The sequence below is a fragment of the Hemicordylus capensis genome, chromosome 1 (genome assembly GCF_027244095.1).
Source record: "Hemicordylus capensis ecotype Gifberg chromosome 1, rHemCap1.1.pri, whole genome shotgun sequence".
NCBI lineage: Eukaryota > Metazoa > Chordata > Lepidosauria > Squamata > Cordylidae > Hemicordylus > Hemicordylus capensis.
The window spans coordinates 187,067,835-187,093,758 of record NC_069657.1 but is presented as its reverse complement, the minus strand read 5'-3'; the positions used below and the strand labels follow the sequence as shown (position 1 = coordinate 187,093,758).

Below are 25,924 nucleotides of genomic sequence, written 5' to 3'. Positions count from 1 at the left end.
TTCATGGACTTTTTTTGTTTGTTTAAAAATTGTTACTTACCCCCTTTGGGGGAGTTGGAGGAGTCCGGAGGGTCCACTGAGGTTCCCCCTCCTCCACCGGCCTCCCTTGCAGCCCAAACCGGCCCGTTTGGCCAGCTCTTCGGTGCATTCGGGTCTTCCTCCTCTGGTGTGGTGGCCATTTTGGAGGCCGCCATGCCTGTGCAATTGGCCTCTGCGTGGCTCCATGGACACCCCCCCCGCTTCCAAAAACTCCCCTGAAGGGGGTAGGTAACAAACAAATTTTTTATTTAAAAACAAAATGTCCACGACCCCCCCAGACCGGACCAAATCAAGGGGGTGTTCAGGGTGCCGGACCGAACCGGGCCTGCCAGGTCCGTGCACATTCCTAGAAAGTGCTGAGGCTGGTTCTTCTAGGGGAAGTGTAGCCTCTTGCATTTGTGCACCTGACATCCTGCTTTCCCTCCAGGCTTGGAGGGTGAGAAAGCGGTGGAGACATGTGGGGCGGCGGGGGGGGGGCGGGTTGTGAATGGAAATCCCCACTGAGTTCTGCACATAGGGAAGCCTGGCAAAAGTGCAGGGTGGAGGAGGGGAGACCCACTAAGAATGGAGCATACTCAAACAGAGTCTGTCTGTCTGTCTGTCTGTCTGTCTCTCTCTCTCACACACACACACACACACACTTCATTGTCATGCCCCGCCACAGCCCCTGCTGTGTTGTATTGTACTGAAGCCCAGCTGCAGGACGCAGAGCAGCCAAGCTGTGCAGGGCTTTCTCTGCAACTGCTGTGGGAGCCAGCGCCGCAAAGTAAAGGGAGTTCACAGGCTTTTGTCATGGCCGTTCTCTTCCTGGGAGAGTTGCTCCGCTTTAGCTTGTGGGGACTGCTGTCTGCCACGGGTGAGGCAGTCATTTCAGAGAGATTTATCTACTGCTACAAAAATAAACGCCCACACAGGCTCCGTCTGTTTCCCTCCCTTCCCTTCAGGTTGCTGCTCGGGGATGGTGGAACTCAGGGTAGCGACCCCTTCCTCTCAGAGCCAGCATGCGAGACAGAAGACAGTTGGCAGAAGCCTCTCCTTAATACTAAATGCCCACACGGGCTCTTCCCTTCAAGTTGCCACTCGGGGGTGAGGGAAGTCAGGGTAGTGACCCATTCACCTCAAGAGCCAATACGCGAATTGCCAGCACATGAGACAGAAAACAGTTGGTAGAAGGCTCTCCTTGGCGGGACCGGTTTTCATTGGTTGCAACTCCATCCGCTCCTCAGCCCTCCTTCTCCATGCCTTCTTTCTCTCACCAAATGTTGTCAGAACCCTCGCGAGATGTGCCACATACTACGAGATATGCCACCTACGTCCTAAGGCTTTTAAATATAAAGAAGATGGGAACCTTGTTTTTTTACTTGCCAGTGATCATGTATCTGAAAACTTACTCTGTGGAGCCAGCGTGGTGTAGGTTAGAGTGCTGGACTAGGACCGGGGAGAACCGAGTTCAAATCCCCACTCAGCCATGAGACTAGCTGGGTGTCTCTGCGCCAGTCACTTCTCTCTCAGCCTAATCTACTTCACAGGGTTGTTGTGAGGAGAAACTTAAGTATGTAGTACACCGCTCTGGGCTCCTTGGAGGAAGAGCAGGTTATAAAATGTAATCATCATCATCATCATCTGTCCTCTCCTCTCTCACACCTCCTGCTACACCCCAGTTGCCAAAATTGTTGTTTTTGATAAGACTGGAACACATAATATTTTAATTTCAAAAAAGAGAATCTGACAAGGCACTTCAAATGTGAAACATTTTTTAAAATACCTTTGCCTAATACATATGGCAATTGCTTTGCCTATTCTTGGCAGCCAGCTTGGTGTACAAAGGCAGAGTCACTGTTCATCTCAAGATTGAAATAGAATCTAGTTGCAGGATACTAGGGAGCCTGCAACTAGAGATGTGCACAAATCTGATGATGCAATTCAATTCAAGCTCAAACTGAATCACAAAATACCCAAAATTGATTCGTCAAAGCAGCAGCCATTGCCAGCTGTTTCAATGAATCAATTCGAGTGATTTGAGTGTTTCAGCCATAGAGAACAATGGGAAACTCAAAACACCCCACTGTTCCCCATGAGTTGGTCCCTAGGGACACCAAGGTAGACTGGGTGGTAGGGCATGATTGGTGCTACCTACTACGCAACCTACAAAAGAAATGGGCAAGTGGGCAATTTTTAAATTTTTAAAAACCTTTTTAACCCATAGGATCCTATGGGATTTTTGGTGAAAGCTTAAAAAAAATTAAAAATTGTTCGCTTGCCCATTTCTTTTGTGGCTGGTAGGTAGCACCCATCTTAGCCTATCACCCAACACACTTTGACATCTTTAGGACCCACCCATGGGAAACTGGTGATTCGAGTTCCCCATTGTGCTATATGGCCGAAACAAGCTGCATACACAACTTTCACAATCCTTCCCTGCACAATAGAAGCACAAAGTCCCTCCCAATGCAGAACACCATATTTTGCCAAACACACAGTCCAAAAATGGTCAAAAAAGAATCATTGACCCAGAATTCACTGCCAGCCACAGTCCCTACACTACAGTAACATCATTGGCTCAAGTTGCTCTCACACACAGTTATGACTCCTTATTTCAGTATTGTAACAGCTGCAAGAGCAGCACCCTTAGAAGCCAGCAAGCATAGCCATAAGCTCAACTAGAATGTCTTCAGCCACATTTTGACTGAGTACACCTTGCAATGCAGAATGCAGATTGAAGAGCAGACCAGAACAGTGAGTGAAGCACAAGTTCGTCTCAAGGCCAGACATGGAGCTCATCACAGCAAACACCAAGAAATATTACAGAGAGAGAGCGAGATGCCACTGTTGATATTTTACCACAACACTATCTCACAAACAGACCAAACCACAACTAAAGGAAGGCAGGTAAGCACCCAAGTTCTGTCTTTGTCAATCTGAGATCCAGCAAAACCAAATGGTTAATAATATAGCAGCAATAGCACAGCATATTATACTCAGTGCTGAGAAAAGAAAACCACAAAATCATACCTTCCATGATTCCTTCCTTTTTCCTCTCCTCGTGTATCCTCTTCAAAGGGCTCTCTCTGCCTCCTCTCCCAGACCCTTTGAAAAGGAGGAAAATTTCCTCCTTTTTTGTTCCCTCTCCCTCCTCCCAGTTAATGGGGGAACAGTTGCACATGACATTTGATTTGTTTAATAAGCCAACCAATCAGCAAAGAGATCTCAAGCCAATCAGAAGCCAGTGCCAGAAAACCAATCAGCAAGGGGGGGAAGCATGCCAGAATGGCACTTAAGTAACTTGAACAGATTTGAGCTCAAATCAGGGTTGATTCGATGTGAACGCGTATCAGGCCCTTTATTCTAAGGGTGATTCAATTCAAGTTCAAATCACTTGTATCAGCCTGATAGAAGCTTGAATTGATTTGAGTCAAATCAATTTGCACATCTCTAGTATCTACGGTAGAAAATGGTTTGGAGAGCTGTCTTCTCACTCAACAGTTGGACAGGAACAATGTGAAGTTTAAATTGTAAGAAGCATAACTTGTGAATCGTAGTAATGTGCATTTACTGAAGTGGGGGAAGATTCCCAAGTTATATTTAAAGTATTTTGAAATACACATGGTTTTGGCCAAAAACAGGCAACAGATTTTCAAACTGCATCACGACTATTAGAGACAACAACAACAACAACAACAACCCCCAGTGAGGCACTACCTTGGCGTGGTTGTGGGGCTTGTGTGCTCTGAGGAAGGTGAGAGCTATGCCAGAGATCCAACCATACTGGACAGGTCTCACCAGAGGAGCCAGACAGAGAGTGCCTTTCCCATCAACAATATGGTGAGACGTAACTTTAATAAATCTATACCGGATCGGTCGTCGCCCGGGTCAACAAGGACCGTGCCAGGTGCGATAGTCCCTGGAAATCTGGTGGCAAGTGGGCAACAGGACTCAGGATCTGCAGTTGAGCAACCAGGGCTGAAGACAGCAGTTACTGGAAGAAACGTCGCTTAACCGAAAAAAATATACGAAAAATGCCAACAAGGAAATAATGATCTGCTATTACAAGTGTAGTCCAACTAGAAGAGGTTATTTAAAAAGAATGTACCACATTTGGAAAGAGAAGCATCCAGATACATAAATCACAGAACAAAGGCTAGCAGACCAGAGAAGTTACATAATAAGAAATAAAGGATTCGCAGGAGTTGAGCTGGAAGAACTGCAAAGAGCAACACAGGCTCAAGATATGGAAGAAGAATTACCACCAACTGAAGAAGTTGCTCAGGCACAGGTGGAGGAGGTGTTGGAAATCGAGGATGCCACTGTTACTGAACTGTTTCAAAATCAAAACCAGGCAACCACCCCTTTGCCTTCACCTCAAAAACCCAAATGCCGTTTAACAGAAAAGCAACAAGAACTAAAGCAAAAAATAACTGAGCACATGAACCAAACAACCACCAGGGTTCGACTTCCAGCTCTAAAAACAGTTGCCAAAAAACAACTTGCTCAGGCATTAAAAGATGTCAATGCTGCACTTGCAGAGATAACAACCAAGAATTTGCAAGAAACAAACCAACTAATGTACAGTGCAGCAACAATAACAACACAAGAGCTCGGATATAAGATCAGTGGACCTGTAAAAAAAGACACCAGTACATCACCTAAATGGAAGATTAGATTAGAAAATAAAATCTCCAGGCTTAGATCAGATGCTAGTAAATTGAAAGATATGAAAGACAAGAAGCTGAAGAATGAAAACACCAAACAGTATCTGATCCAGAAATACCACCTAGATTCAAGGAAAATTAGAGAAGTCCTGGAAATAATAAAGCAGCAAATAACAGCAGTGTCAAAGAAGATTAGCAGATATGAAGCCAGAATTACACAACACAGGCAGAATCTCCAATTCCAGTCGAATCAGAGACGTTTCTACCAAAGCATAGAAGGAGAAACTGCAAGAAACCTAGAAACACCAAATAAAGAAGAAACAGTGCAATTCTGGCGGAAATTATGGGACAATCCAATAGATTATAATAAAAAAGCAGGCTGGATGAAAGAGGTCAAAAAATGTAACCAACAAATGCAAGATCTAATAATAACACCAGAATTAATAAGTGAAAGAGCAAAGAAAATTAAAAATTGGACTGCTCCAGGCGACGATGAACTGCATGGCTTTTGGCTTAAACACCTAACAAGCCTTCATAAACAACTATCAAAACAGTTCAATCACATTTTGCAAGGAGGTGATATTGAACAATGGCTAACAACTGGGAAAACTCATCTCATCATGAAAGACCCAGCAAAAGGTGCAGTTCCAAGTAATTATAGACCGATCACCTGCCTGCCAACCATGTTCAAATTATTAACTGAAATAATAGCAGATGAAGTGATGCAACACTTATTAACTAACAAACAGCTTCCAGTTGAACAGAAAGGAAATTGCCCAAACACCAGAGGCACAAAAGACCAGCTGCTGATTGACAAAATGATTTTAGAAAATTGCAAGAGAAGAAAAACCAATCTAAGTGTTGCATGGATTGACTACAAGAAAGCCTTCGATTCATTGCCTCACACATGGATACTAGAATGTTTAGAAACAACTGGTGTCAGCAAAAACATTCAGATATTTATAAAAAAAAGCAATGAGCATGTGGAGTACACAGTTAACAATCAATGGCGAGACACTTGGACAGGTTAGCATTAGAAGAGGCATTTTCCAAGGGGACTCACCATCCCCTCTGTTGTTTGTAATCGCCATGACCCCACTTTCACAAATACTAAATAAAACAGGCCTCGGATACCAAACATCTAAAACATCAAGTCAAATAAACCATCTGCTGTACATGGACGATCTGAAGTTGTATGGAAAGTCCCAGTCAGAAATTGAATCACTGCTAAACACTGTCCGTATATTCAGTAGCGATATAGCAATGGAGTTTGGACTAGACAAGTGTGCTGCATTAATAATGAACAGAGGAAAAATAAGAAAAACAGAAGGAACAGAACTGCCCAATGGAAGAAAGATCAAGAACCTGGAAGAGAAAGAACATTACAAATACTTGGGCATTCTCCAGGCTGATAACATCGCACACACTGAAGTTAAAAGAAAAATAGGAAGTGAATACATCAGGAGAGTTAGAAAAATCCTCAAGTCCAAACTCAATGGCGGGAACACCATACAAGCCATAAACACCTGGGCTATACCTGTTATCAGATACACTGCAGGGATAATAGACTGGACCCAGGCAGACGCTGGATCGTAAGACCAGGAAAATCATGCACTGCACCCCCGCAGTGATGTCGATAGGCTCTACCTCCCTCGCAGCTCAGGTGGAAGAGGAATGCTGCAAGTCCATCAAACAGTAGAGGAGGAGAAAATAGGCCTCGAAGAATATATAAAGGACAGTGAAGAAGATGCACTTCAAATGGTCAATAACGCGAAACTATTCAACACCAATGTTGAAAGCAGGCCTACAAGAAAGAACAAGTCAAGAACCGAGCAGAAAAATGGAGAAATAAGCCCCTGCATGGTCAATATTTGCACAATATAAGTGGAAAATCAGACATCACCAAGACCTGGCAATGGCTTAAGAATGGCAACCTGAAGAAAGAAACAGAGGGTTTAATACTGGCTGCACAAGAACAGGCACTAAGAACAAATGCAATAAGAGCAAAAGTAGAAAAGTCAACAACAAACAGCAAGTGCTGCCTTTGTAAAGAAGCAGATGAAACAGTGGACCACCTAATCAGCTGTTGTAAAAAGATCGCACAGACTGACTACAAACAAAGGCATGACAAGGTAGCAGGGATGATACACTGGAACATCTGCAAAAAATACAAGCTACCTGTAGCCAAACATTGGTGGGACCATAAAATGGAAAAAGTTGAAGAAAATGAAGATGTAAAAATATTATGGGACTTCCGACTACAAGCAGACAAACATCTGCCACACAATACACCAGATATAACTGTAGTTGAGAAGAAAGAAAAACAAGTCAAAATAATCGACATAGCAATACCAGGGGATAGCAGAATAGAAGAAAAAGAAATAGAAAAAATCACCAAATACAAAGATCTACAAATTGAAATTGAAAGGCTGTGGCAGAAAAAGACCCAAATAATCCCAGTGGTAATTGGCGCCCTGGGTGCAGTTCCAAAAGACCTTGAAGAGCACCTCAACACCATGGGGGCCACAGAAATCACCACCAGCCAATTACAAAAAGCAGCTTTACTGGGAACAGCCTATATTCTGCGACGATATCTATAACAACTGACAATAAAATTCTGGCATCCCAGGTCCTTGGGAAGGACTCGTTGTCTGGATAAAACATACCAGTCAATAACACCTGTCTGACTGTGTAAACAAGAAATAATAATAATAATAATAATAATAATAATAATAATAATAATAATAATAATAATAATAATAATAATTATTATTATTATTATTATTATTATTATTATTATTATTATTAGAGAATTTGTGTTCTCAAGATTCTAACATTTTCTGTGGCAAGTCCCAGATTCCACAAACACCACACAGAAACCTGCATACAATGTGAAGCTTTCAAAATGTTTCCCAGATATTCTTGCTATCCAGACAAGCAACATTAAAATCAATGTATATGTAAATATCACCCAGGTGCCCCCACCTCTGGAGACTACATGGTTGGTTTCTGGGAATAGGGCCTCCTCTGTGATGCCTCAATTACAGAATATCCACTCCAGAAAGTAAGATCTACTCTTCTATCTTTTAGGCACCACATTAAAACCATTTTCTTTCCCCTGAACTGCTGGTGAGTAACAAAATAATATTTTTGCTACTTTGATACTTGCCAACTTTGTGCTCACTCTCTCTGCATGTGCACATGTGTTTAGACTGATAATTTTAATGTATGTGGATTTCCCCCGATATAGTTTTATTTTTATTGTAAGCCAAAGATTGTGAGGTAGAGAGGAGAGTATAAATAATTTATAAATTTCTCTCTCTCTCTCTCTCTCTCTCTCTCTCTCTCTCTCTCTCTCTCTCTCACACACACACACACACACACACACTGCAGTAGAGACTCAGAGAATAGTGTCTGCTTAAGAATTGTTAGTTATCATGATCTTTAATCACACCCTTCTAAGGCAGATCACATCTTGCTAGATAAAATTCAGCAAATTTTAGCAGGAGAAATCGGCCAAAAGAAACATTCAGTTTTGAGAATACTCAATGGAGTGCTAGCTTAAAGGGAATCTTTTCACTGGTCTAGGACAGAAGTTATTTTGATTTTATTTATCTAAAAAAAATTATCCTAGCCAAGACAGTTTATAATCAGATCACCAAAATCACAGGCCAACATCCTAACAAAGCAGAGGTGCTTTACGAGATGGCAGGTGATTCAGCCATAACAGAACCGGCACTCACATGGGGAGGGGGGCGAATGTTAAACTCCCCTTCCCACACTAGTCTTCGGTATCACCCAAAAAATATGTCCCTGAGAGCTGCGCAGCAAGCCCTGCTGCTGCTGCTGCACCAGTTAGTCAGAAACCCATTTGCAGCACTGGCACATAACATGGTGCACCAGTGCATCATTAGTTAGGATGTCGGCCACTAACACATCAGACCACAACACTATACAAAGGCATACAATTAAAACTACAGTCCACAAGTAGATAAAATGCTTCCAACTCTGATCTTTCACAGATCAGAGTCTAGCCATGAGCCTATTTACTCTCACCCCATCTCTGGCACAGATTTCCTCTCCCTTCCCTTCCCAACCTAAACTGTACTTTAGCAATATGGCTGACTTCCAGACTAAGTTACTCAATAGACCTATTCAGGAGTTACTCTAAATAACTACTTAATTTCAATAGGACTTCCATCAAGTAATTTAGTCAGGATGTCAGTCTTTCTCTTTACAGGCACTAGTGAATGTCAATGCCAAAAATATTCTCTCTCTTTCCCAAAGAATGCAAATCTACTTCAAAGCCTAGTTTCAAACTCTGGTTAAGAAGGAGCCCCTGGGTTAACCTTATTCTGACTCAATTTTTTTTTTATTATGATATGAACTTAAAGCAATCCAATAAAAGCACAACTTAGATATGGAGGGGAATAATTAAAAAAAGATTTCCCCCTTGCTAACTGGGCAAAGAGGCATCTTTTTAACATGGTGATTCTCTTTATCTTAGCAGGGGGAGAGTAACTGGCCCTATCCACCCCCAGCACAGTACCTCCAGTGCCTGTTGCTGGTGTCTATCATGTTTCTTTTTAAGATTGTGAGCCCTTTGGAGACAGAGATCCTACTCTCTCTCACCCGCTTTGGAATCTTTTGTTAAAAAGCAGTATATAAAAGTTGTTGTAATTTGTAAAAGAGTCAGGATCAAAGATCCAGAGTATATCAGTCATAACTAAGCACCACTGAAATAAATGAAACATGATTGTCTTAAGTCCTATTAAGTTCAAGGGGAATTAGTCATGACTAACTTAGTCTGGATCCTGTGCCCAGTAGCTCACAGTAAAATTAAGAAAAATACTGGTGGTAGTGGTTATTATTATTAATAATAACAATAATAAAAAATGAGTTTTGTTTTTAATAATTAAAAAATATATCCATTGCAGCAGCCTGAAATAGATTTAAAATCCAATATACTACCTGTTAAGCACACACATCATTAAAACATGACTTAGATTTGTCAATACTGGTAACTCGAGGCTGTTGGGATCGGGTTTCATCAGAGCTATGAATTCTTGTTGACAAGTCTATCTTTCTAAAGGCCAAAAGACATTTTTCCTAGACTACATCTACTTCAACTGGGACACTAAAATATAGGCATTAAATATTACAAGGCTCTTTCATCTTTGAAAAATCCACTTTTATGTATCAAAACTGCATACTTGAACTTTTATACTTCTAATTCAGGATGATCACAGAGGTCAAAGAGAGAGCGCTTCCTCACCCCATCCCTCTCATGACCTCATTCCTTGCTCCTGCTCTCCCCATCTAATCCTCCTCTTCTGCTCCTTTACAACTTTTTCTAGTTTTCTTTCCTGCATTACCCTCTTGAACATATGGTTCTGTCAATTTCTATATTGTCACATGCTTATTGTTTTTAACTCCTAGAGAGCAGTATGAGAGCAATCCAAAACGTTTTTAAAAAGAAAAAAAAAAGGATGGAAGCGAGAACTTGCAAATACCAATTTTAGTTGAACATGTAATATACACATTTGATTCTTACACAAGCAACGAGGTCATTCACACAATCAAAAACTGTGTTCTACCCAGGTTTGGAAGCTGCGTTTGGAAGCTCCCAATTTTCAGGTAAGAGGAAAACCTGGGCAGAGGTGATTGCAATATAGGAGGAAAACCTGGACAGCCTTTTGATTGTGTGAATTACCTCAGTACACCAGGAATGGCTTTAAAAAGGCTCCCAATTTCCACAGAAATGGCTCCAAAAAGCCTCCAAAAGATCTAGAGCAGGCATCCCCAAACTGCGGCCCTCCAGATGTTGCTGAACTACAACTTCCAGCATACCCAGCCACAAAAAAATGTGTCTAGCGATGCTGGGAGTTGTAGTTCAGCAACATCTGGAGGGCCGCAGTTTGGGGATGCCTGATCTAGAGCAATGGCTCCTGAGGGCTCCCAATGGCTCCCTAAGGATGCCAAAGGCCCCCCCAAATGGCTTTTAGAAGCACAAAAAGCGCTAAACATGCAGACTAAAGCACTCCAAACTCCTCTTACAACCCATAAGCACATGCACCAAGAGCATGACGATATAACTGCAGAACTGTGCTGTCAAAAACCGCAAGATATATGAAGCCATGTACAGCAGATAATGAAGTTGGGTACAGAACTAAAGAACTACTTAATTTCAATAGGACTTCCATCAAGTAATTTAGTCAGGTTGTCAGTCTCTCTCTTTACAGGCACTAGTGAATGTCAATGCCAAAAATATTCTCTCTCTTTCCCAAAGAATGCAAATCTACTTCAAAGCCTAGTTTCAAACTCTGGTTAAGAAGGAGCCCCTGGGTTAACCTTATTCTGACTCAATTTTTTTTTAAATTATGATATGAACTTAAAGCAATCCAATAAAAGCACAACTTAGATATGAAGTTGGGTACATACTGCCTGACCACAGATGCAAAACTGCAAGTGCCAAGACAGCGGATAACAAGGGCCAATTATATTCACATTTTGCAGGTGGTTTTTGCCACCAGTCTAGCTTTTCACAGCATGGCCATCTAATTTAGTACTGATCCTTCTGTGACATCAAATGCCTGCTTCTGCAGAAGTGCCTCTGCTGGTAAGCCAGTTTCTGATACGGACAAATGGAGATGGGCAGGGGTGTCGTTATAACGAAACAAGTGGGGGGGGTGGGGTGGGGGGAGAGAATGATGCTGGGACCCTGAGCAGAGAACTTCCATTGGCTCGGTGACAATTTTATCCACTCCCCCTTCCACTTCCCAAGCTCACTGACACACTGTTGGGCTCCTCATTGGAGGACTCATTTGGGCCTAAAAATATATAAATATAAATATGAACCCTCTCCAGTAGGGATATATGTAGGTAGTAAGCATATATGTTTTAACACATATTTCTGAGCCAGGGAAATGCACGAAAGAGAGAGAGAGAGAGAGAGAGCACACCTGCAAGCATAAAGAACATGTGTTGTTACTTGCAAAGGAGTGAGATAAAGAGTGTGCTGAGAATGTTTTGTTTTTCACCAAATCATTACACTTCTGCAGCAAAGACATGACAGGGGGGAGAAGAAGGTGGTAGGGGATTGGGGGGCAGGGGGATGGACAGGAACCCATGCTCACTTTTGTCCTAGGGCCCACTCCAGCCTAGTTACTTCCTTGGAGATGGGGGCAGGGGAAACAGACTGGCTGCTAACAGCTGGAGGTTTCCAAACAGCAGCCGGGCAGCCATCTCTCAGGGATGCTGTAGCAGTTTCCTGCAATGAGCAGAGGGTTGGACTAGAACTCCTCCAAGTCTCTTCCATTTCCAAAACTGTACGCCTCTAAGAAATACTTCCTAGTATTGTGGAATTCTTAAAGATTAACCTTGATGTGTCTCCCTAAGGCACTCCAGTAAAAGTTGTTATTTATTTTTATTTTTTATTTAAAAAATTTATATACTGTCCAAAACACAAGTCTCTGGGCAGTTCACAACAAAACAAAAACAGATAAAAAGGCTTAAAACATCACAACAATTAAAATTTTAAAATGTCAGAACTATTAAAAACTCAATTAAAATATTGAGACAAACATTTAGGTTATTGAGTTGACCTAAGAGAACATATCTAAGACACCAACAGACTAAATAAGACTCTGAACGTTTAAATGAACTGAGTTTTGAGTACGTGTATTACAACCTGAATAATCGCTATATAAATGCTTAGGTGCATCTCTGCACTTTGATATGTATTAGGATAAAGTGATGCACTAGTTTTACACCTGTGTAGAGAAGGAAATTGCGAGAAAGGAAGGAACAAAGAGATTCTGTCTCCCTGTCAGAAATATAAATAAATAAATATCTCTATATCTATCCGCTCCTCACTGCTTTTCTGCTCCCTCTTCCTCCCATCACCATGTTTCAAACGAGAAAGTTTTTAAATGATCCAGTGCTAGTATAAGTGGGTCAGCTTAACTGAAGTCAGATAAATGAAAGCTCAGGATTGCATTATATATAGGGTAATCTATAAGAATTAAACAGCCCTACTGAACAAGGCCAGCTGACTCTCTGGTTAAAAATGTGAACAGCTTGAAACAAAAGGACTTCTTGGGAATTCCAAGCCAAGTGCGTGGGGGAGTTAAATGTGTTGAAGATTATATTCAAGAGTCAAATAAGGTCAAAGCTAACTGATATGCTTTGCAGTAACTTTCAATACTAGAAAGTTCAGAGAAAGTAGCTGGACCTAGAAGTAACTATTATTGAAGCAAAAATAGAATCCACTAATGGTGAAAAATGTTTTTCAGTACAACAGGTTACATAATGCTACAATCAACTACCATGGCAAAAAAAAGTACCATGGCAAAAGTACCATGGCAAAAAAATACTTTGAAACAAAAAGTTTTATTTCTCCACCCACCCGCCACCATGGCCTTCTTCCAAGGAGTTAAGGGCACCCATTTTATTCTCAGAACAACCCTATTAGAATGGAGAGGCCTGCCAACATTGGCTCTGGCTGACAATGGCTGACATCCAGAGCAGCCAAATCAGGATGATGTAGAACTGATTCAGTGCAGAGAAGCTGCTTAGAGCTCAGCCACAGTGTTGTGGAGCAGCAGAGTGTCCATGCAAGGAGAGAGCAAAGGGATTTTTTTCCTGCTCGCTCTGTCCTGGTAAATGCTCTTTGCCTTAAAAAAATATAACCCTGAGAATCTCACAGCCCTCAGGGACATGCTTTTGAAGGCAAAGAGCATTTACCAGGACAGAGCGAGCAGCAAAAATTCACTCCCCACTTCTTTCTGTGCACGTGCTCTACTGCTCCATAACACTGAGCTCTGAGCAGCCTCTCTGCAGCAGGCACAACTCCACTACTCAATCTGGTTGCTCTGGATGTCAGCCAAGGTCCATACATTTCTAATTGATTCACCTCAAAGCCATACTTAATTCTGCAAACTGGTGGGAAATAAAAATGTCAAACATTATAAACCAAAACTATTTTGGAAAATTCACCTACTATAGAATGCAATTTTATGGTGTCTGAAATCCTAGATAGTTCCTAATATTTCCTATATTAGCATTTTGCCAGTGCAAAATCATTATTAGGAATAACCAAATTAAGAAGCTTGGCAAACTTCCACAGATATTCAAGCCCTGAGGTCTGCAGAGTCAAAGTGATATTAGTGTGCTGGAATGAGTTCAGTATGCTGATAAGAGGGTGACCAGTAGTAGCCACACCTTATTTAGTAAGATATGTACACCAACAATCACTTGTTGCTATGAACAAAAGCTTTCAGAAGGTCTGATAAAAAAACCTGAATGGTCTTTCCCCAGCTTTTGATGTCATATTTTTTGCTAAGCTAAATGTGTAAATCAGATCTGCAGAAATCATTTTCAGAACTTTTTTTAAAAAGCAACATCAGTCCTCTAATACAAGCTGCAAATGGCTCAATCCACTGATGTTCTGCAATTTCTAAAAGAATTTGCATGAAATCAAAGCTTGAACGGAGAGAGCCAAATATTGCTCTAACCTCCCATGTATTAAAAAAAGGTGTGTGTGTGCGTGTGCGTGCGCACACACACGCACACACACACACCTTCTTCACTCTTACTTCTCACATGTTCTGCACAGATGCACAATTATGTTCTCCAATCTCCACACAAGGAAGAAAGAAAACAATAACCGAGGCATTACATCAGGCAGGTAGAGAGCCAATTCATGTGCTATCTGCTACAACCTAGAAATAATTAATATGTCATTTAATTTGCAACATGTCCTGCTGCCTATCCAGAAAATCAGAATGACAGCAACTGAACCATGCTGACAGAATCTGTCTAGCAGAAGGAAATGTGTCAACTGAATAAGAACTACCACTTGGAAATTATTTTTGTATTGTTTCAGTGCAAGGATGGAGAGAAACTGCTTTTAAAAAATGTTACCTGGAGATTTTTTGCTTGCTCTTGATTGCATCAAGTAGGCATGACGAGGCAACAGAGGTGATGATGGCAAAGACATTGAGACTCCTTTGGCCAAATTCATTCTGTACACATCTTCAGGTACAGGCTGGATACCACCAGGGAAGTCTGCACTATGGCCAGATGTGGTGATTATCTGTAGTGCACTTTCTGAGCATGAATCACCTACTGGAAATGGAGAAAAAACAAAGTTACACAACAAATGAACAGAAATACTGACTGCATAGTTCCTACAAGATTGAACACAGATTGTTCCTACAAGATTGTACAGAGCTGTACAAAAATCATTAATATGAGAACAAATCCCCTTGCATCAAGCTTTACCCTGAAAAGAGCAGACTGTTTTTAGTGTCCTACAAAGAACAACTGCAAATACAACAAGGTGAATATAAATAGGAACAACAAGGTAAATAGAAAATTTAGTTTCCCACTATATAATCATGACAAGGATAATTGCTAGATACTGAAATGTTGCCAGATACTGAAATCACATTGCCACATCAAGCAGCACTTATGCTCAGCATCCTTTACAGCCATCAAATCTTGCTTGTATTAACATCTGGATGAGTGATCAATGGATCACTTGATCATAGGATCAAGGAGAAGAGAACTGGTCTTATGGTAGCAAGCATGATTTGTCCCCATAGCTAAGCAGGGTCTACCCTGGTTACATTTCAATGGGAGACTTGATGTGTGAGCACTGCAAGATATTCCCCTCAGGGGATGGAGCCACTCTGGGGAGAGTAGAAGGTTTCAAGTTCCCTCCCTGGCTTCTCCAGGATAGCGCTGAGAGAGATTCCTGCCTGCAATCTTGGAGAAGCTGCTGCCAGTCTGTGAAGACAATACTGAGCTAGATAGACCAATGGGCTGACTCAGTATGGCAGCTTCCTATGTTCCTATGAGTGAGATGCCAATTGAAGTGCCCCACCAGGAAGTGGAACGTAATGCTTAAAAAAATAATAAAATGATAATTTTCAGCTATCTTTCCAATTTACATGGGCCATTAGCTGCAACTGTACTCATTCCTTCTATCTGAGTAACCTTTAGAACAAGTATATGAAATAATAAAGGTAAAAATGTATTCAGAGAATTTCACTCCAAAGGGAATTCTCATCCTTTTTGTTATTCTAAGACTACAATCTCTGTTCATTGTGGACTAAGTCTCACAGAACTAAATGGAACTTACTTCCATTTAAATATGCATAAACAATATGGGCTGCACACCCATATTTATGAATAAAGATGAAGCATGGCTAAAAATAAGCATGCAGGCCTAGGTGTTTTGAACACCAAATACTGTATTGCTTTCCTTGATATTAACAGAGCTGAACAAGCATTAACTACAAGTTACTCCACTTTTCAACTTGTTACAAAAGCAAAAAGGATGACTACTTTAAAATTTTAAATTATGCATCAAAGTAAGAAAACAAACATATAAATAATGATTGAAGCTCCTCTGCTTTCTTCACAAACTAAGAAAAATCCTGGTTGAGTTTAACTTCTGTGCACCATCCCATGGCTAATGAAGGTGATCAACCATAATAATCAACAAGCACAATAAAGCTAATAATAAAGCAGTAGTTTTCAAACTGGGGTCCAGAAGCCAAAATCTTCAAGAAGGTATGTTCCATATTTTAAAATATTATGCCAAGACAAAAAAGTCTCACCGCAACACGTGCACCGAAGGAATAGATGAATGTCTGCTCTACACTAAGTAGAGCTAAAGACAGATTATCCTCCAACAGAGGAAAAATCCACTGATTTAAAGATGCTTTTGGGGTGGTGAAAAACCAGCATCATTTGTTATATGATGTGATATATCCCTGTACATCCACTGCCAGAATAACAACAGTCTTATGCAGATGACCAATCTAGGGCAGTATCCTGTCTCCAAAAGCAGCCAAATCAGGATACCTCAGGAGAACTGCACCACCAGTCCTAAAATCCATACCTATTGCAATCAACTTCTGGAAGCTCAATGTATTCATTTGTCAATGAACACTGGTCACAAACAACTCAGTTTAACAAACACTGTTAATATGCTTTACATCTTGTACATTTTTCTGTAACAGTAGAGTTAAAAAAGGACAGCCCAGGAGTACAAACAATTCTCTCAAGAGGAATAAGTATTACTGGATTTCATCCAAAAGGAGCGAGAACTAAGTTCTGCTTGCACAAAGGGCCTTCCATCCCCAATTCTTCTCACTGAAGCACCGCTAAGTGTGCTTGTGAGGGTAAGGGGACCCTCCATCGGATAATGTGCGAGGAGCTGTAGGGGCAAAAATCTGAGAAAACTGGGGCTGTCTTGCATGAGCAAATTTTCTGTACACACAAGGCATCTTTAGATAGGATCTCTTACCCTCAAATAAAGTGTTCACATGGATGTTACTGCATGAGTGTTATGTCTACAGTGGAGTTTCCACTGAGGAACGAGTATTTAAAAAACAATATTAACTAACTTAAACCAAGCAGAGCATCTACAAGACAATACTTGATGGCTCCCCTCACCCCCTACCACAGCTCCCCGCACCTTAGAGATCTCTATACCTTCACCTGAGCCACACTCCTCCTCCTCCTCCATCCCTTTACTCTATCCCCCTCACCCCTCTTGGTCATGGCTGCAGCGTTGCTGGTGCCTATTGGCCAAGCTGCAGCCCCCTATCCCCAGACACCTCCCCACCCTCACCCGAGCCCCGCTCCTCCCCACAGGAGCAGCAGTAGTAGTTGACCAGGCCCTTCCTCGCTGTCACCCACACCATGACCACTCGTTCCCCTCAGGCCGCTGACAGGCTTGGGCCCATCCCTCACCCTTCCTTCTTTCTCTCTCCTTCTCCTTTATTTTTTTCTCTCCTACACTCGCTCTTCCCAGGTCTTTCTTCCTCTCCCTTCCTCCCCCCTCCCTTCCTGAGTTAACAGACCTTGTTCATCTTGTTTCCTCATCTAATTCACACCATGGCAGCCTCCACCTGAAGGGGCTCTTTCCTCCTTCATGACCCTTCTCTTTGCAGACCCCTACACACAATCCTTTCATAAGAACATCTTCTGAACAGTAACAGTTGCACTGACCTTAACCATCATAGGATCCCCCTCCCTATCTGCATATGGAATCCCCCATTGCCCAATCACCATGGTGCCACAGGCTTCTACTCCTATCTGCATATGCAATCCCCACTGCCCAATCAACATGCTGCTTCTGCTCCTAAACTCTTGGGATTAGCCACAGGTACACCTTAGAGAATTAGATAGATAGATAGATAGATAGACAGATGGTATTTTAAAAATTCAGCAAAGAAGGGTGCAGGGAAATATAACATTTCAACTTATTTATTTTATTTATGAGCCATCTAACACACATAGGAACATAGGAAGCTGCCATATACTGAGTCAGACCATTGGTCTATCTAGCACAGTATTGTCTTCACGGACTGGCAGCGGCTTCTCCAAGGTTGCAGGCAGGAATCTCTATCAGCCCTATCTTGGAGAAGCCAGGGAGGGAACTTGAAACCTTCTGCTCTTCCCAGAGCGGCTTCATCCCCTGAGGGGAATATCTTGCAGTGCTCACACATCAAGTCTCCCATTCATATGGAACCAGGGCAGACCCTGCTTAGTTATGGGGGAAAGTCATGCTTGCTACCACAAGACCAGCTCTCCTCCAAACAAAACTGCCCTGGGCAATTTTTGGAAGGGCAGTATATAAATTGAATCAATAATAATAACAAAACTTCTCTAGGCAGCTTACATATAATTCAATACTCTCCCAGGCAATTCAAAAGAATACGATGTATGATGGTAGCGAAATCTACCAAGATATCCAAACGGACCGGAGTCTCATTCCCTCTGTCCAACTGGATATCATCCATAAGACTGATCATGGCAGTCTCCACCCCATGGCCTACCCAGAAGCTGGTTTGAAATTGGTCCTGATAACCTGTCTCCTGCAAGGCTGCCTTGTGCTGAGATGCCACCACCCTCTCAAAAAACTCTCCCAACCACAGAACGTTGGCCTATTATTGCCTAACTCCAAGGGATCCAATATAGGTTTCTTCAATAATAGTCTAATAATGGCTTCCTTAAGACAAGGAGGCTTCCTACCTTCCCTCAGAGAAGGATACCTTCTCTGATAACCTTTCCACTAGACTGTATAAACCATGTTGGGCAAGGATCAAGGGAACGGGTGGTAGGGTGCACTGTCCGAAGCAGATTGTCCATGTCCTCAAGAGTCACACACCTAAACTGATCCAGTCTGATCTCATAAAAGGAGTTGTTGGACACCTCCAGTAGACTCTGCAGTAACTGTAGTATCCAAGTCAGCTGAATACAAGATATTTTATTGGCAAAGCCCCCCAATGATGCTGGCTTTTCACCACACACAAAACATTTTTACAGTGGAATTGACATTCAATAGGGTTCTCCCCACCCATTCCCAGGCTGCTTTTTCCTAGCACCCAGTTAAGATATCCTTGTATGATACTGCTGAAAAGGGAACAGTGGGGAGCTGTAATTCAACATACAAAACACATTTGCTTTTAAGAAAACACACCCAACATGATTCACCTTTGTTTTTCACCTCCTTTGATCTATAAGCAACAGGCACAAAGACAACACTGACCACTGTTATAGGGTAGTCATATGAAAGAAACTATGCATGGAAAGTACTTTGTACATAGATGAAAATACTACGTAAACATTGTGTGTATGTGTTTGTATCTTAATTCATCGAGGGTGGGGGTGAACTCTTGCCTGTATTCTTTCAAAAGATTGATAAGCATTGGCTCGCAAAAGGTAAATTGACTGAAAAATTCATGAACCATATCCTTCCAAATTAGCCTTTATTTCCATTGATATTAATGCAGTTGTCCCCACCCAGTTTTGCCTCTGGACACTTGCCAGGGACATAGCTATAAATTTTTTTTTCCACTTATCTGTATCCATCTGAAAAGTCATAAGATTCCCAGAACTGGAGTAAGGCATCTAAATATGCCTTTTTAAAATATTTCCTGCACTCTTCTAGTGGTAGTCCAGGTTAATATACTCAAGGTATTGAAGAGCGAAAGGCATTTTTGTGTGATTGTCAGGAGGCATTTTAAGTAAACTGTTGAGAAAGTAACCAGCTATGCGAAAACCGCAGGACATGCAACTTCTGGTTGAATGTTTTGCTATAGCTGGGAGAGTTGTGTTTCTTTTTTTGAAACTTTTTATTTATATCTTTTAAAATTGTATCAATAAATATAGCACAGCTTTGGATAGACTCATTAATCTACCATATTTCACAAGGAGATACAATTTACAGAATTCAAAGATATTTTGATCTTCAGGTTGCTGAAGCTTACTGACAAACAAATCTCATTTGCCCCCTGCCCAAATGTACCATATCTCTGCTACCAAACAGACCTTGCTCCTCTTTCCATCCACAAGAGCCAGTTTCCCATGCTGTGGTAAACAAACCACACAGGGAGGAATTTTCTGTCCCCACCCATCTCTCTTTTCCCACCTGACACACAGCTACTCCCTCTGTTGAGACAATGGTTGCTAACATTCCATTGCCTGAAAATAGGACACAAGTGGTGAAGAGGGGTCTTGGGGGGTAGGTCATCTGGGGTTGTGGTCATCCCAGGGGTAATCAGAAAGCTGAATAGCAATGCATTTGTTTAAACAAAAAAGCACCCCATGATTGCACAAAGCTTTGTGTTCACAGACCATCCCACTTAGATATGGAGCAAGTGGCAGGTGAAAAATTAAGAGAATCCCCCCCCCCTGGTTTACACACACACACACACACACACACACACACACACACACACACACACACCACATCTTGCAGCGGCTGTCACTGGAAGCCTCACTGAAAGGCTGCTTTACCTGCTAGAAGTGGTGAGTGAGTTTGCAAGAGTCTGTGTGTCTATTTATATTATATAAGTAAATAGTTAGCAACTTGCAAGAGGTAAATACACCTAGTAAATTGCTCCTGCAAGTTTGCAGAGCAATTGGGGCTTCTTTTGTGAACTTTGTTGTTTCTTTCACATTATAATATGGACTTCACCCAAAGGGCTCAATACAAATGCTTTGGGGGATGAGGGGCAGCCCCAAGCTCAGCAAATAATATGGGGGAAACAGCATCCCATTCAGGACAAGAGATTTTTGCCTCAGAGCTAACAGGTATCTGTGAAAGCAAGATTTTGTTGTTGCACAGCAATCAGTTTACAACAATGACAAGTCAGGTGTATCTCAGTGCTCACAAGGGGCACATAAAGTGGTGACCCTCTTCCATTGATGGCCCTTAGCAGCTAGCATATAATGATATACTGCTTCAGTCCATGGGATACTCCATTCACCTTTCATGGTCTACCCTCCACAAATCTGTCTCTTGTTTTAAGAGCCAATTTTAAAGAACTCCCTAATGCAGCTTGAATTAGAGGACAGGCACAGAAACCACCAAGAAGCATCATCACTGCCCAGAAAGTCAATTCCTGAGCCCTGACTGACTTTGAACAGGGGGAGGGTGGGATACCAAGAGTCAATAATCCAAAGCTACAGAGAAAATGCCTATCCAGTCTTCTGAGTGCTGCTGATTTATATATATTTGCATAGAGACTGAAAAGGATCTCCAAGATTAAATGAGGGGTGGGGGGAAGCTTGGTTCTGGGCACCACAAGTGTGTAAAACATAAGAGTCAAATGTCAGACTCATGTGGGAAAACTAAGTTCACACCCCCACCCAGCCATGAAACTCACTAGATGGCCTTAGGCACTTGCTATCTCCCAACAGAATATAAGTTGTTGTGAGGCTAAGCTGTTCTGAGCTTTGGGGTAAAGTGGCGGGATGCAAATTTAAGTTAATTTAAAAACAAGAATGTTCCTTGTCTCTATAGTTTATTTTACTGAACACCTTTAATTATTTAAATATGGAGAATACTTGTATTTCTATCTTGACCTCGGCCTCACTATCCCTGGAAAAAACATACACTTGATTCCATCCATTAAACTGCTATTGTAATGGGGGAAACCATACCAGCTAACTGGGCAAAGGTGCACCTTCTAAACTTGTGATTCTCATTTATAGTGGAGGAACAGCAACTGCCCCATTTCAGCCCTGCACAGCCTCTGTCCAGTAGTAGCAGCAGAAGGGTTTGGGACGCGGGGGGGGGGGGGGGGCTGAAGAAGGAGAAGGAGGAGGAGATAGTGTGCCTTTTTGGGACAGGGAACCGTTTCTTCCTCATATCCTTTGCTATATAAACCACTTTGGTAGCTTTAGTTGTTGCTGCTGAAAAGTGGTATATAAATAATTACTATGATAGTACATCTCAGAAGTAGAGCAAATCCTTTTGGTGTCATAATGTTACATTGTGCAAAGCACTTTGAGAACTTGTTTTGTTGAAAAGCAGTATAAACAACAATAATGCTTTGCACAAAGGTTGTCCCAGATTCAACCTTTGACACTTCTAAGCTAGGCACAGTTCAGAACCTTGAAAATGCATAGTTTCTTGCCTAACAATCTAAAAACCTGGCAAACAGAGAGAGGGCAAAGGTGAACAGAGGTTGGCAAGTATGAGGTAAAAGGGTGTTTGTGTATTCTAAGCATTAGAGCGCCAATGTTTATACAGCTTTCAAACCATAGCTTCAGCAACATGTCTTGCGAAAACCTGAGCAACAAGGTCAATACTTTCAAATTAAATGTAGACATACCTGCCGCAAAAATACAGAGAGAGAAACATTTATGTTCAATTTCAAAACTCACATGGTTTGTTTGGGGGGGGGTTAGCCAATGTATTGTTCATATATATTGTGCTCTCGCTCTCTCGCTCTCTCTGAGATCAATTTTAAGTATTTGGCACATTCATAATTATTTGCCCACACAAAAGACAGGGCAGCTTGTTACACATTGCAGTGTCTCTTGTATTTCACAGGAGAGTTATATGACCCTTCCAACCAATAGTGAAGTGTCAGCAGTAGTCATAACAACTACCCTGGATGACTATTTGTCTAAATAAACAAAGCTGCATTTTCCGCAGAATTTGCAATTTCTTCACTCTGACTGTACTCAAATTTGAATTGCACCACACCATGCTATAATTAGAGGATTGTTTCCTTTTAAACTGGAATAAGAGATACAACTAGAAGTAAAAAAACAGCTTGCATAGACACAACAAAGTTCCAAATGTTAGTTCTAAGTTCTAACAGATAACACCACCATTTGGTTTTTGTTTATGTCAAAGTAATTCAAATCAGACACATACTATATTTTAAGGAGATATCTATTAACCTAGAAAGACGAATGGTTTTATGTAATAACACACAGATTGTTCCATAAGTAAAATAAAAGTAAAGTGTGCCGTCGAGTCAGTGTCGACTCCTGGCGACCAAAGAGCCCTGTGGTTGTGTTTGGTAGAATACAGTAGGGATTTACCATTGCCATCTCTCATGCAGTATGAATGATGCCTTTCAGCATCTTCCTGTATCGCTGCTGCCCGATACAGGTGTTTCACATAGTCTTGGAAACATACCAGCGGGGATTGGAACCAGCAACCTCTGGCTTGCTAGGCAAGTCATTCCCCCGCTGCATCATTAGGTGGCTTGTGCTTCATAAGTAGGGTTACCATAGTCAAGCTTCCCAAATCCGAGTGGCCTAATGTGCATATTATGCAAACTATGTGGCAACTAATTAGCATTTTTATTTGACAGATTTGTATACTTTCCCCTCCTTCTCTGCCCTCCCATGTGATCGGATCCAGCGTAAAATCCAGGCAATGCATTTGTAATCCATGTAAATCCGGGTGGAATTCAGCAGCCAGGTGGAGGAGCCAAAATCTGGAGGCTACCCTAAATTCCAGGGGACATGGCAAGCCTATTTATAAGAGGCATGCATAATAACAAACTGTTCAAGTAGTCAAAGGCCTTGATAGCTACAAATGAATAAGGAAGTTGATGCCCACATAATCTGCATATAAATTAATATATCTGAAGTATTATAAATGTGGTTAAACCAAAGTTAGTGACCAAGATCACAGACGTTTAGTCTCTCATAAGATAAACTGGAATACTAAAAGCCGAATTTATTAGAGACATAGTTTTTCACATTTTAAGAGATAACCAACAAACCTGCAAAAGTATCTAGATAAAAAATTCTCTTAGATGTACCCGTCACTAATCCCATGTATGGCAGCTCTTGCAAGAGTTCGCGAGAGAGGGGAAAGGGAGAGGAAAGCGACAGCGGCAGGGAACATAAGGCCAACAGACAGACCAGTGAATGGGCGGGTAGGCAGGCGGGCAGGCAGGCAGACGGGCAGAGAAAGCAGTGGCGGCCAGGGGAGAGAGCACGAAAGCGGCAGCAGTGGGCGGAAGAGAGAAAGTGGCAGTCGGTCAGAGAAAGCAGCTGGCCAGGTGGCCAGCCGGGGGGGGGGAAGATTGGAGGGTTGAAGAGGAGGGCTGAGAATGAAGGGCTGAGAACGAGAGAGAATTAGAGGCGCAGATGCTCTGTGCCTGGGCCAGCTAGTTAATAAGTAATGCACTGATCAACAATCAATCGTAATACAAATGGATGGAGGCACACAATACCTGATTAAGGATGAGACACTTTAGGTAAAAAGATATAGTTAATTCTCTCTGCCTCACAATCATCTGAAGTAAGCTTTTTTAACCTGGGGCACCTTGATAGTCTGTAGCATACACTTAAGTGCTAAGAGGAATTTTACCACACATCAAGCAGAGATGTTTGGCAAAGCAGTCAAATAAACCAACATTACTTAGAAATATATAATTTTTTAACATCACTTTATTGAAATATTGGAATTTTTGGTTGTATTTGTATTGTGTGTACACATTTAATGCACGTTGCTAATATTTAAATTGTCATGTAACAAAAGGGCCACACGTGTAAAGAACAAACCCAAACTAGCAATAAACCGTGTGCAAACAGCAAATATATATAAACATGCAAATTCAAAAATTAAATATTAAATAGTTATATATGTTCAGAAATTCTCGTTCAAAGATGGCGTGTGCTCATTCCAATATATTCCAATCATGGGACAAGTACAGGTAATCATACAGACTATTTTTAAGCGAGGGGGGTATAGATCTCAGGGTCCCTCCCATCTTACCTATGAGGAGAGAAATTTGCTTCATCAACTATCTAGCAATCCAGAAATAGTAAGCAAGTAATGATAGTGAACTTGTTTTGGTGTTCTGTTGTAACATCACAGTACTTCATACTGATTTAGCAAGATTGGTATACTTTTACCATCTTCATTATTCTGTGCTCTGGGCAACTTTGGACATTTTTTAGTGTTCCTTTGAAATATGTACGTTTATTTAAAGAATTTAGGACACACACACACATATATAATATAATTATTTAATATTTAATTTTTGAATTTGCATGTTTATATATATTTGCTGTTTGCACATGGTTTATTGCTAATATTTAAATTGTCAACATAACTGACTTAAGTCTAATGTGTAATAAAATGTTACAAATTAGCATGCTAAACATACATTCGAATGTTCTCAAATAGTAATTCCCATATAATTGTTTTATTCAAAGTACAATTTCTTTAAAAATAACAGAATGCCTGCAAAAGCATCACTATTTTGATACTAGTGCATCTTAAGTCAGCAGTTTTTCCAATATCAAATAATTAATCAGTTTTATGTAATTGCTCTCAGTTGACTGATAATTTCCTACACTTAAACAGTTTCACATCTGGCATATCTATCGTCAAGAGTTCCCCTCAGCATAACCAATGAACTGGTAATGGTTGCAAGGAATGTGAGGGGTGGCCCTTCTCAAGGCCCAGGGACTGAATGTTCATTTGAGGTCTGTTCCCCCACCCCCCACTTCCCTCTTCCAGCATCTGTGTCAATATTAGGGATGTGAACAAACCAGTTCAGTGCTCTTTTTCTGGAGCACAAAACTGGTCTGGAAATCCAGCATTCGAGCCAATTCAGAGGGGTGAGGGGCCATGGGGCAGGAAGGGTGCCCTTACCTGCCTCGCCACTTTCCCCCGCTGGCACTCTCCCAAAAATCATTGCCATGGGGCTGCAGGGTAACTCCCTGCAGCCTCAGTCACTGTTATACAAGAAGTTGTCAATGTGCATGCATGACAGAGACCGGGGCTTCAGGGAAGTATGCTGCAGCCTCCTGGCAATGATTTTGGAGAGAGTGCCAGCAGGTGGGTGATTGTCTTGAAAAGTAATTGAATTCCCAATGGCACTAAAAGATTCAATCAGATTAACATTAACGTTATTTAAAGAGAGCCATAGTAGTGAAAGTAGAACAAT

The 25,924-nt window shown here is 41.5% G+C and overlaps 1 protein-coding gene across 12 annotated transcripts in view; it reads right to left on the bottom strand.

The window, feature by feature from the left end:
* TANC1 (tetratricopeptide repeat, ankyrin repeat and coiled-coil containing 1) overlaps positions 1–25,924 on the bottom strand; it is a 225,385-nt gene that overhangs the window by 94,881 nt on the left and 104,580 nt on the right. For 8 of the 12 annotated variants that reach the window (XM_053260287.1, XM_053260270.1, XM_053260337.1 and 5 more), the window contains one exon: positions 14,613–14,816. In XM_053260287.1, coding sequence (XP_053116262.1) covers positions 14,613–14,816 — 204 coding nt within the window. Of the gene's footprint in view, positions 1–40; positions 89–14,612; positions 14,817–17,566; positions 17,604–25,924 lie in introns of those variants that run through there. The other 4 variants (XM_053260307.1, XM_053260246.1, XM_053260316.1 and 1 more) reach the window with 3 other exon arrangements.